The sequence below is a fragment of the Salmo salar genome, chromosome 17, assembly GCF_965601325.2.
Source record: "Salmo salar chromosome 17, fSalSal1, whole genome shotgun sequence".
In the NCBI taxonomy this organism is placed as follows: domain Eukaryota; kingdom Metazoa; phylum Chordata; class Actinopteri; order Salmoniformes; family Salmonidae; genus Salmo; species Salmo salar.
In genome coordinates this window covers 23,080,541-23,093,084 of record NC_138307.1, presented here as the reverse complement: position 1 = coordinate 23,093,084, position 12,544 = coordinate 23,080,541, and the positions used below count along the sequence as shown (strand labels likewise).

Here is a 12,544-nt window from a genome sequence, read left to right as displayed (position 1 = left end):
AGCAATGAGTGACGTATTTAAAGGGCAGCAGTGCATTTTGACACACAACAAAACCCCTCCCCGTTTCCCGGGTCGTTCAGTACAGCACCGTTTCCGCTTCATTGAATGTTCCATTACATTTTTTGCGTACTGATCGCAGCCCTGGTCTTGTCACATGGTCAGGGAAGACGATGTCCCTAATTGTGGATAATGATGAAGAGGCTATCCCCATTGACATTCACGGTGGAAATGAAATTTGGATTGGGTTGATTGATATTTCAATGCAGTTGCGACGCCCCCTGCTGTCTCTTCCGAAGAGTGAGGCGCGAGGACCAGGTCGCTCTGGAGCCCGACTCTCCACCACCCGCAGGAGCATCCAGCCCAAGAACAAACCTCTGGGTAACTGTGTGTGTGTCTGTTGTGTGTGTGTGTCTGTTGTGTGAGAGAGATTGTGTAACTATAGCAAACTTGCCCTACACTTCAGATCAAGCACACTGCAGTTCACATTCAGACCTTGTGATATGAACTATTAATACTCAGTATTTGCTCATGAACGTATCTATGACAATCTGATTCCTCCAACTGTGTTGACTTGAACTGACATGTACCGATCCTCCTCATTCACAACTGTTGTCTCTGTTCCAATGTGTCTTTATCCCGTCACCTCCGACCCCAATAACTGACTCTGTTCATTCTGTGTTCTGTTTATGCCTTTGTTTCGATTCGAAATAAAGAAACTTTATTGGACTGCGAAGGTGAGACACCTATTCTTCCCCCCTCTCCTCTTGCAACGTAACAACGCCCTCTCTCTGAAACCTCTCACCTGATACGTTGCTCTGCATGTCTGTCTTGCATCCCCCCTCGCTCCCGCCCCCTCCACTCCTCTCCCTCACCCCTGGTAGTGGTAATGTGTCAGCTGGTCCCCAAGGTGGCGCTGTGATGGACTGTGTATGTGATGACTGTGATGTCTCCTCAGCAACCCACGGGTGGGACCAGAAAAGGGTGGTCACCTTCACGGAGGGCCAGCAGGCTCAGGCAAAGTCCCCCGACCCCGGTGGCGCCAATGCGCACCCAGAGGGCAGGAAGGCCAGCCCGGCCCCTGCCATCGCTCCCCCTGCTGCCCCTGGGGCCTCATCCTCAGCCACCATCAAAGCTGACCTCCACAGCCCTGCCAAGAAACAGGTACGACTGGGGGAGTAAGGATATTTTATGACGTTGTTGATTCTCACAGGCTTCTGTAGTTTGTATCATGTTTACTTGGTAAGAAGGTACGCAGAACGGCCATTTTGCATAGCTTGCATTTTGTACGTTCCTAGGGTGTAAATTATGTTTAAAGTGATAATCCACTCCAGACATGAAACTCATGAAACTCCTCTCATTGTGGTGCTCTATAAGTGGGTAAAATAACTATTTGATTATCTAACTTCTAAGTGGTTTGTCTGGGAAATGTCATTTTATTTGAAATCAGGAAATCATTTTGTAACGCGTCATCACGATAAGGTTCTCGTCACTGGAGATAAGGAATATCATATTTCATAAAGTTTTTAAAACAACTATCTGCACTCCATATCGCCAAATCAGCCAATAGATGGTATGGAACTAAATAGTGAAACAAATTATTCAACTCAGTTTCTTCTTCAACTACCATCACGCAATGCCCATTTCTCCTCTCCCTCCTCGCCCTGGCCTGTGTCTGTTTCTGTGTGAAATAATGAAGGGTATATGAAAAGACAACGCCATTGATCACGTCACACATTTCTATGTGAAGACTCAATAGCGCATTGAAGCCAAATGAAGTTGGTTAGAGGCCCAGTACAGTAAAAACATTTGTTTCATATCTATTTCCACACTGAGGTTGGAATAATACAGTGAAATTGTGAACATTTTGATAATGCCCTTTTACTGTAAGAGCTGTTTGAAAAGACCACCTGAAATGTCTTCCTGTTTTGGTGGGATGGAGTTTTGGCCTGCCTGTTGACATCAATAAGACAGAGTTCCAAACCTCTCTGCCAATAATAGATCGTTTTCAGTTTTCCCCTCCCCACTCAGACCGCTCCCAGGCAGTCCTAGAAAAATTCATTGCTATAGAAATATCTCTTTGCCAAGAAGCTATTTTTGTTACTTTTTGACCATTTTAATTGAAAACATTCACAGCAAGGTTCTTAATTGTTACCCAGAAATGATTTGATATTGAGATAAAAACGGCTGCAATGGACCTCCTAAGATGGCTTCTCATGGAGACAACATGCTACTCCAGGAAGTGATGTTGCAAGTTAACTCAGTGCGTGCCCACTCTCATTGAGTTAACTCCAGTAGAAGGCCGAACATGGTACGCGCGCAAGCAACTCAATTATCCTTAGAACTTCTTCTGTGTGCGATTTTGAAATAATCGGTTAGACCACATACATCTGGTATATTAGAAACAATTATTGGTACCATGATTGTCTTTTAAACCATTTTTTCATTTACATGAAGATTGACCACGAAGATCGCAATTTTTCCATTCATTATAATGGGGGATCCTGTTTCCTGCTAATGAAATGAGAGTTTGACTGTGTGATAATAGGTTGCTTCTTGTGTAAATATTTTCTGTCTGGATTTTAATGATTTGTATCATACTGCGGTCGGCCTTGAACTTCCGTGGCTTCAATGAGAGGGGGCATTTGTTCTGCCCTGGTGGGAAAGCATGGAAAGGGCCGTAGGCATAGCAATTTAAGACCCTCCACTCCTCGAGGTAGACAATCTACAGGTGAAACCATATAAATATAATGAATGGGTTGGACATGGTGAGATTGTAGACTTTTTCAGCTAGCTAGCTACTTCACACGCTGATAATGACTGGTATTACTGTGTGTAGCTACGTTTGCTAGCTAGCTAGCTACCTAGCATAGACTGTAAAAAGCCCAGAGAGGTCATTGCGTTATGGGTTTTGTAGTCGGCTTGAGGTGCAAGATTCCACAACAATTTTCACATATTGCTACCAACCTTATAATAACGACAAAATTACACATTTCATCACTCAAAATGTTTTGCTCCCATATTAGTGTTATTTAACCCTGTAAATCATATGAATTAGTAGTTTTGAGAGGATTATTCATTTAAGTCATCACTCATTACAGAAGAGACAGAGAGAGTGAGGGATGAGAGAGATGGGAATGAATGTGAGTTCTCTACATTTAACAGAGCATGGACTAAGTAAGTCTTTGAAATATCACTCTTCTCCCACTTGTTTCCTGGTTCTAGTTATCGATGGAGAGCAAGGAGAAACGAGAACAGTGGGGCCTCCGCAGCAGCCTCTCTCCTCGGCCCTCCATCTCCCGCGCCTCCACCCCCACCCCACCCTCCTCCTGCTCTCCTCTCCCTCCTCCACCTCTCCCCATCTCTCGCACCTGTTCTCCCCTCCCCCCTCTGCCGATCCTGGGGATCCAACCCCCCGCTGCCCCCACCCACCTCTTCCATCCTGGTCCGTCCTCCCATCAGACCCCCGAGAGCCCCGAGGACGAGGACACGACTGCTCTGCTGGGGAGGAACGCAGACACCCTTCTCCACATTTCAGAGGACAATGGGGGCACAGAGAACCCCCTGCTCGCCCCCCTGCTCTCCCCCCGCCGCTCCCCCGCCCTCCGCCGCTCACCCGCCCTGCCCCCCCGCCGCTCCCCCCTCCCCATCTCCCCAGTCGACCTGGACCTGGATGAGTCCCACGTCTGAGAAGCGTCCCTGTAACGTTTCAGTAACGTTTTGTTAACATTTCAGTAACAAAACTCGTAACGTAACGTTATAACTAGGGCCAGGAGTTTTTTCCCTGACTGAACTTGCGTGACCGGACTAGGAAAAAGTCCTGGCCCTAGTTACAAGGCTCTAAACTACAGACGTAGGCTATAACTAGGGCCCGGAGTTTTGACCCTTTAGGTTAGATCACACGGTCCGGCTGGGGAAACTCCTGGCCCTAGTTATGACCCTGGCAGGGTAGCTTCTCTGTGTCGGTCCCCTTCTATATCTTTGGAGTCTGTGTTTAGACATTGAGCTGCCTGATAACTCTGTATCCTTCTAGCTAACGGAGGTCAGAGGGCGTTTGAAAGATGAGGAACCTGTTGGAATACTCTAAAAATAAAAATGCATCCTCCCTTCCTTGATCTGATCTGACATAAAATGACTGGTGAAATCAGTGCAGTAGAATCCTTGCTCTCACCTATCCAATCACGTTAGATTAGTGATTACCTCAAGAAAAGAAGGGAGGAAGATGCATCTTTAGAGTATTAGAACAGGGCCGAGGACCAATACCTGTTAGTGTTCTCCTCTTTCCCACTCCCCTGCCCCTCTCTCCCCTTCTCTCTCTGCTCTCTTCTGTCCTGTTAGAGCACCAAGATGAAATCCATACTTCACTACATCTACAGTACCAGTGCCAGCATCCTCACCTCTGACATTTTAACCCATCTCATACCAAAGTATTCATATCAAATGCAGAATCAACATTCGTTCTTCACACGTCAGGGTGGATTAATCCATGGTGTCCAACAGGTGATCAAGTGGGACTGTTACTGTTGCTGGGTAGATCACATTCTATTTGTTGTGGTCTATTGACAAGAGAAGGGAGATGTTTCCAGCCAGTGGCTGCTACAGACAGACATCCGTTTACCTATAGGTTTACCTTGTCACCTCCCAAGAACTGTTTACAGTGAAGCTGCTGAAGGGTAAACTGTTGACTAGAGAAATGAAATGTATATTAGCTATGATATTATATAATATTATGAAATGTATTATATTTAACCCTGAAGACTATTTTAAAGAAAGATTTAATATATATAATTGTCAAAGTATTGCAGAGAGGCATAGTATGTTTGTCATTAGGATAATATATTAGTGGCCTCCCAGGTGGCACTGCGGTCTAGGGCACTGCATTGCAGTGCTTGAGGCGTCACTACAGACCCGGGTTCGATCCCAGGCTCTGTCACAACCGGCCGTGACCGGGAGTCCCATAGGGCGGCGCACAATTGGCCCAGCGTGGTCTGGGTTAGGGGAGGGTTTGGCCAGGGGGGCTTTACTTGGCTCATTGCGCTCTAGTGACTCCTTGTGGCGGGCCTGGCACCTGCAGGCTGACAACAGATGTCAGTTGTCCGGTGTTTCCTCTGACACATTGGTGCATCTGGCTTCCGGGTTAAGTGGGTGGGTGTTAAGGAGTGCGGTTTGGCTGCTAATGTTTCAGACGGACATGCATGTACCTCTAGGTTGACCTTGTCGCCTTCCAAGAACTGTTTACAGTGAAGCTGCAGAGAAAAAGGGGGGTAAACCGGAATGTTTATTTATAATAGATGGCTAGATTGACATCATTATTTATATTTAATATTTATAAAATATTTATCCTCTTGGGGTTTCTAGGTTTGATTTATTGACAATTGACACACTGAGTGGTTGTTATTTTCCTGTGAGAAGAGGTTCTTTATGGAGGTTGAGTCTGTAGATGAGAAGAGGCTCTTTATGGAGGTTGAGTCTGTTAGATGAGAAGAGGCTCTTTATGGAGGTTGAGTCTGTTAGATGAGAAGAGGTTCTTTATGGAGGTTGAGTCTGTTAGATGAGAAGAGGTTCTTTATGGAGGTTGAGTCTGTTAGATGAGAAGAGGTTCATTATGGAGGTTGAGTCTGTTAGATGAGAAGAGGTTCTTTATGGAGGTTGAGTCTGTTAGATGAGAAGAGGTTCTTTATGGAGGTTGAGTCTGTTAGATGAGAAGAGGTTCTTTATGGAGGTTGAGTCTGTTAGATGAGAAGAGGCTCTTTATGGAGGTTGAGTCTGTAGATGAGAAGAGGTTCTTTATGGAGGTTGAGTCTGTAGATGAGAAGAGGTTCTTTATGGAGGTTGAGTCTGTTAGATGAGAAGAGGTTCTTTATGGAGGTTGAGTCTGTTAGATGAGAAGAGGTTCTTTATGGAGGTTGAGTCTGTTAGATGAGAAGAGGTTCTTTATGGAGGTTGAGTCTGTTAGATGAGAAGAGGCTCTTTATGGAGGTTGAGTCTGTAGATGAGAAGAGGCTCTTTATGGAGGTTGAGTCTGTTAGATGAGAAGAGTCCAAAGCGCTATAAGTGGGGCAGGTCATACTTGGAAGCCAATCCTAACATCAACTGAAGTAAAATTAGGGTCTCCGTATAGCTGAGGTTCAGCATTGTAGCACGCTTGAAATGTGAAGGTAGTTTCAGATTGAGCCGACATAAGCAGCGTTTGCTGTGAATGCAGTCTCCGCTAACGTGGGAACGTTGCCTTTAAATGTCAAACAGGCTACAACACAGAACTTCTGCGATACGGATCGAGTCCAGCCCTTAGTCGTGCATTGATGCCAATGGGAAACTATGTGGACACTTTGTAAAGTTAGGTTTCGCCCCTTCGAGGGTAATGGTCTTGTTCTAGTATGATGAATGTAAAACTCCATCCATACCACAACTAACTGCTCACTGGGCACAGACGTCACTTCAACGGTTAAAAGTAGGGTAAAAATATGTTGATTCAATGTCATCACATTGATTATTTTGGTTGAAATGACGTGGAAACAATGTTGATACAACCAGTTTTGACCCAGTGAATGGATGTTGTTTTATGTGTAACCAAATCCATGTTTCGTTTTGAATAGCCTCCAAAGTAATACTGACCTTCTGTTGTACTGAAAGCATCATGCATAAAGAATAGGTAACTGGTTATGGGCACTGAAGTATTATTAGTATGTCCCAGTAATGTCATAGAGTTTATAATGCTGCTTTTTATTGTTGTGTTTTCAATGTCTTGAAGAAAGGTTTCTAGTACTCAAAACATTATGGCAACAAGATCCCTGATTCTGAGTTGTAGCAGTTAGGATACCTCCTTGTTCAACTTATGCCTTAAACTAGAGAACTGGGAGGACCCCTCCAGCTCCTTGATAATGGTCTGTTCCCTGACTGAGGTCCCCTTATGTGCCATGGGGCTTGGTAGAGTCCAAACCTGAGATGGGTGTGCTGCAGTCTACTATCTTCTGGTTAATGTTTGTTTTGCACCAGATCAGTGGAAAGAGGATGTAGTTATGAACTATTCTGTGTAAAAACATTAGGAACAACTTCCTAACATTGAGTTGCACCCCCCTTTTCCCCTCAAAACAGCTTCAATTCGTCGAGGCATGGACTCTGAAAGTTCACGAAAGCGTTCCACAGGGATGCTGGCCCCTGTTGACTCCAATGCTTCCCACAGTTGTATCAAGTTGCCTGGATGTCCTTTGGGTGGTGGACCATTCTTGATACACATAGGAAACTGTTGGGCGTGAAAACCCCAGAAACGTTGCAGTTCTTGACACAAGCCGGTACGCCTGGCACCTACTACCATATCCCCTTGAAAGGCACTTAAATCATTAGTCTTGCCCATTTACCCTCTGAATGGCACACATACACAATCCATGTCTCAATTGTCTCAAGGCTTAAAAATCATTCTTTAACCTGTCTCCTCCCCTTCATCCACACTGACTGAAGTGGATTTATGAGGGATCATAGCTTTCACCTGGATTCACCTGGTCAGTCTATGTCATGGAAAGAGCAGGTGTTCCTAATGGTTTGTACACTCAGTTATATGTGAAAGGAAGAACTGGGCTTGTCCTGAATATCTTCTATCTTCTACCATTTCCTCCTGTTTGACGGCATCAGTGCAGAAGCGTTAGTAGTGATATGAATAGGTGCCATAATGCACATATGACCATTGCACTGTGAGTCGGTCTCATAGCTGTGTCTGCTTCTGTGTGTGATCTAAATGTACTGCTGTGTAGCTCCCACAGAGGAGGCTGGTTATCAGGTCTATAGTGCCCATATCGTTAGAGGGGTTATCAGATCTATAGTGCCCATATCGTTAGAGGGGTTATCAGGTCTATAGTGCCCATATCGTTAGAGGGGTTATCAGATCTATAGTGCCCATATCGTTAGAGGGGTTATCAGATCTATAGTGCCCATATCGTTAGAGGGGTTATCAGATCTATAGTACCCATATCGTTAGAGGGGTTATCAGATCTATAGTGCCCATATCGTTAGAGGGGTTATCAGATCTATAGTGCCCATATCGTTAGAGGGGTTATCAGGTCTATAGTGCCCATATCGTTAGAGGGGTTATCAGATCTATAGTGCCCATATCGTTAGAGGGGTTATCAGATCTATAGTGCCCATATCGTTAGAGGGGTTATCAGGTCTATAGTGCCCATATCGTTAGAGGGGTTATCAGGTCTATAGTGCCCATATCGTTAGAGGGGTTATCAGGTCTATAGTGCCCATATCGTTAGAGGGGTTATCAGGTCTATAGTGCCCATATCGTTAGAGGGGTTATCAGATCTATAGTGCCCATATCGTTAGAGGGGTTATCAGATCTATAGTGCCCATATCGTTAGAGGGGTTATCAGATCTATAGTGCCCATATCGTTAGAGGGGTTATCAGATCTATAGTGCCCATATCGTTAGAGGGGTTATCAGATCTATAGTGCCCATATCGTTAGAGGGGTTATCAGATCTATAGTGCCCATATCGTTAGAGGGGTTATCAGGTCTATAGTGCCCATATCGTTAGAGGGGTTATCAGGTCTATAGTGCCCATATCGTTAGAGGGGTTATCAGATCTATAGTGCCCATATCGTTAGAGGGGTTATCAGATCTATAGTGCCCATATCGTTAGAGGGGTTATCAGATCTATAGTGCCCATATCGTTAGAGGGGTTATCAGATCTATAGTGCCCATATCGTTAGAGGGGTTATCAGGTCTATAGTGCCCATATCGTTAGAGGGGTTATCAGATCTATAGTGCCCATATCGTTAGAGGGGTTATCAGATCTATAGTGCCCATATCGTTAGAGGGGTTATCGGATCTATAGTGCCCATATCGTTAGAGGGGATTCTATTTCTATGATAGTATCACTATAGTTCATTTTAGAACCCACGGGGGATGGTACGAAAGTCTATTATACTGTATAAGCCAATTATACTATAGGCGACATATTCGGGTGTCCCTGTGGATGTGTGTTGTCTTGTCAGTGCTAACGGTCAGTGTCTGTCCGTGTGTGTAGTGCCAATGTTCTCTGCTGCTGAGCTGTCCTTGTGCAGATGCTTTCTGGGAGGTTGGCATGGAGACTTATTCATCAAACTTGCCATACATTCCAAAGTCATCTGCATTCTGCAGTTTGTCCCATGTAATGCACTGTTGAAGTGCCCTAATTCAAACTGGAACTGTTTTGGATGAGAGATCTATTTAGGATTGCAAAATGTCTGTAACTTTTCCAAAATAACCAGGTTTTCCAGAAATCTTGTTTGGAGGATTCCGGATTTCTTGTTTATTACTTTCTGATCCCTTGACTCTTCCAACTAGTATATGAGGAGTTTGAGGAAAGTGACCAGAATATGGAGACCCTAGTTGTATTGCATTGTCAGTTGCAATTTGTAGTACCGGTAGCACACTGTATTGCTTTAAACATAATCAGAAAATGATCTTTTTAGATGATTACCAACTCATAGCTAACTCGTGCCTAACATTCTGTGGCCAATTTGTTCATTGATGATGTTCGTCGCAATGAAATATGTTTGTCGTTTGTTAGTTTAGTTCTATTTCTTACATGTTATGGAGGATAGCTGGATCTGTGTTGTTCTGGCTCTGGGAATAACCTTTCTGTAAACTAGGAAGTTTACCTCAAAGTCCTATCCACATGCTAGGGGCGGCAGGTAGCCTAGTGGTTAGAGTGTTGGACTAGTAACTGAAAGGTTGCAAGATCGAATCCCCGAGCTGACAAGGTAAAAGAAAAAAGCTGTCGTTCTGCCCCTGAACAAGGCAGTTAACCCAATGTTCCTGTGCCGTCATTGAAAATAAGAATTTGTTCTTAACTGACTTGCCTCGTTAAATAAAGATAAAATGCTGTTTGGTGGAGCTGTGAGATATTCAGAAGTGTGTGTGTCAAATGCAGGGGTGGAAAGCAGTGGAGGCTGGTGGCTGGAGCTATAGGAAGTCAGGCTCATTGTAATGGCTGGAATGGAACAATGTTTGACTCTGTTCCATTCCAGCTATTGTCCTCCTATAGCTCCTCCCACCAGACTCCTCAGGTGAAAGTGGAAGTGACACATTATGGCCTAGATACATATATTATGATATTTTATTTCTCCAAATATATATTAACATCAGCATTTGTTCACGTGAAGATTAGCCTCATATTCAATCATTGTTCCATCGACATATATTTTTTTCTTCTGTGTGACTCTGAAATATATCGTATTATATACACTTAAGATATTTATTTCAAATGATTGTCTTGTCCTGTGTTCTCAATCTATTCTAAAATATAGCTACCGGTATATCAAAGTATTTATGAAATATTTAAAGAATAAATTGATATTATTGTATACAATGTTATTTATTTTCCGTCCTTAATTTTTTCCTTCTCTTGTAATATCTTGAACTAACTGTCACTAACTGCCAACTAAATGTCAGTTTAGAGGGCATTTACTGTAGTTCAGATGAAACTACCACACAATCACCCACAGATGGCAGTAGAAAGGATACTCTGAGACAATTTCCTGTTTGGAGTTGATTAAAGGAAGGGCCTGGCTCTCTTTGGTTAAAGACTTCAACAGTGCCGGTCAGAGGTCAGAAGCTGGAGAGGGTAAGCCCATATACAGTCAGTGAACTAAGCAGACCAGACCCAGCTGCTAATGTACTGGTGCCTACGGGAGAGCCACCCCTTAAGCAGACTGGAACTGTGACAATTTTTTTCCCACCATATTTGATAAGCTTCCTGCATTGAGGTACACAGACCATACCGGTCCACTAACTCTCAACTCTTACTCACGTCTTCTTCAAACACTATCAGGTTATACTGTATATACTGTAGACCCTAGAGGGCTCTTCAACTCTGGTCCTGGAGGGCCCAAACACTTGTTTTTGTTTCTACCTGGTAATGAATTACACTCACCTGTTTAGGGGGGGGGGGGGGGGGTTAGACAGGCCCACTGGGCTAAAAATGGACCAACCCATATGGCATTTGTCTGAAATGCCAGATGGCCAGTCCGCTCCTGCAATTGATGTCCCAGGTCTGAAACAGTCCCTGATTAGAAGGAAAGGATGAAAACCAGCAGTGTTTCGGCCCTCCAAGACCAGAGTTGAACAGCCCAGGGCCCTAACAAAGAGTTGAACAGCCCAGGGCCCTAAACAAAGAGTTGAACAGCCCAGGCCCCTAAACAAAGGGTTGAATAGCCCAGGGCCCTAATAAAGAGTTGAACAGCCCAGGGCCCTAAACAAAGGGTTGAACAGCCCAGGACCCTAAACAAAGAGTTGAACAGCCCAGGGCCCTAAACAAAGAGTTGAACAGCCCAGGCCCCTAAACAAAGAGTTGAACAGCCCAGGGCCCTAAACAAAGGGTTGAACAGCCCAGGGCCCTAAACAAAGGGTTGAACAGCCCAGGACCCTAAACAAAGAGTTGAACAGCCCAGGACCCTAAACAAAGAGTTGAACAGCCCAGGGCCCTAACAAAGAGTTGAACAGCCCAGGGCCCTAACAAAGAGTTGAACAGCCCAGGGCCCTAAACAAAGAGTTGAACAGCCCAGGCCCCTAAACAAAGGGTTGAACAGCCCAGGACCCTAAACAAAGGGTTGAACAGCCCAGGCCCCTAAACAAAGGGTTGAACAGCCCAGGGCCCTAAACAAAGGGTTGAACAGCCCAGGGCCCTAACAAAGAGTTGAACAGCCCAGGGCCCTAAACAAAGGGTTGAACAGCCCAGGGCCCTAACAAATCGAGTGTGGGCTTTTCAGTAGTCTGGCTAACTGGTTTTATAACATAGCCCTCAACCTGCTGTCTACATATACCCTCATAGTGAGTTTACCTCAACCTGCTGTCTCCATATACCATCACAGTGGGTCAACCTCAACCTGCTGTCTCCATATACCATTATAGTGGGTTTACCTCAACCTGCTGTCTCCATATACCATCATAGTGGGTCAACCTCAACCTGCTGTCTACATATACCATCATAGTGGGTTTACCTCAACCTGCTGTCTCCTTATACCATCAGTGGGTCAACCTCAACCTGCTGTCTACATATACCATCATAGTGGGTTTACTTCAACCTGCTGCCTTCATATACCATCATAGTGGGTTTACCTCAACCTGCTGTCTCCATATACCATTATAGTGGGTTTACCTCAACCTGCTGTCTCCATATACTATCATAGTGGGTCAACCTCAACCTGCTGTCTACATATACCATCATAGTGGGTTTACCTCAACCTGCTGTCCCCATATACCATCATAGTGGGTCAACCTCAACCTGCTGTCTCCATATACCATCATAGTGGGTCAACCTCAACCTGCTGTCTACATATACCATCATAGTGGGTTTACCTCAACCTGCTGTCTCCATATACCATCATAGTGGGTTTACCTCAACCTGCTGTCTCCATATACCATCATAGTGGGTTTACCTCAACCTGCTGTCTCCATATACCATCATTGTGGGTCAACCTTCAACCTGCTGTCTACATATACCATCATAGTGGGTTTACCTCAACCTGCTGTCTCCATATACCCTCACAACATCATACTGGGCCAAC

The 12,544-nt window shown here is 44.7% G+C and overlaps 1 protein-coding gene and 1 long non-coding RNA gene across 2 annotated transcripts in view; both read left to right on the top strand.

The window, feature by feature from the left end:
- The window catches only part of unc80 (unc-80 homolog (C. elegans)), a 113,272-nt gene extending 109,585 nt beyond the window's left edge, over positions 1–3,687 (top strand). Inside the window, exons 63-66 of the mRNA XM_082963301.1 lie at positions 267–378; positions 714–734; positions 956–1,161; positions 3,223–3,687. Of these exons, the coding sequence (XP_082819427.1) occupies positions 267–378; positions 714–734; positions 956–1,161; positions 3,223–3,687 (804 nt within the window). The remainder of the gene's footprint in view (positions 1–266; positions 379–713; positions 735–955; positions 1,162–3,222) is intronic.
- A 1,520-nt stretch (positions 3,688–5,207) lies between these two features.
- Positions 5,208–10,352, top strand: LOC123727889 (uncharacterized). Its single transcript, XR_014381140.1, has 2 exons — positions 5,208–5,976; positions 6,013–10,352. It is a non-coding gene; the product is annotated as an uncharacterized LOC123727889 (long non-coding RNA).
- The last annotated feature ends 2,192 nt before the right edge of the window (positions 10,353–12,544 follow it).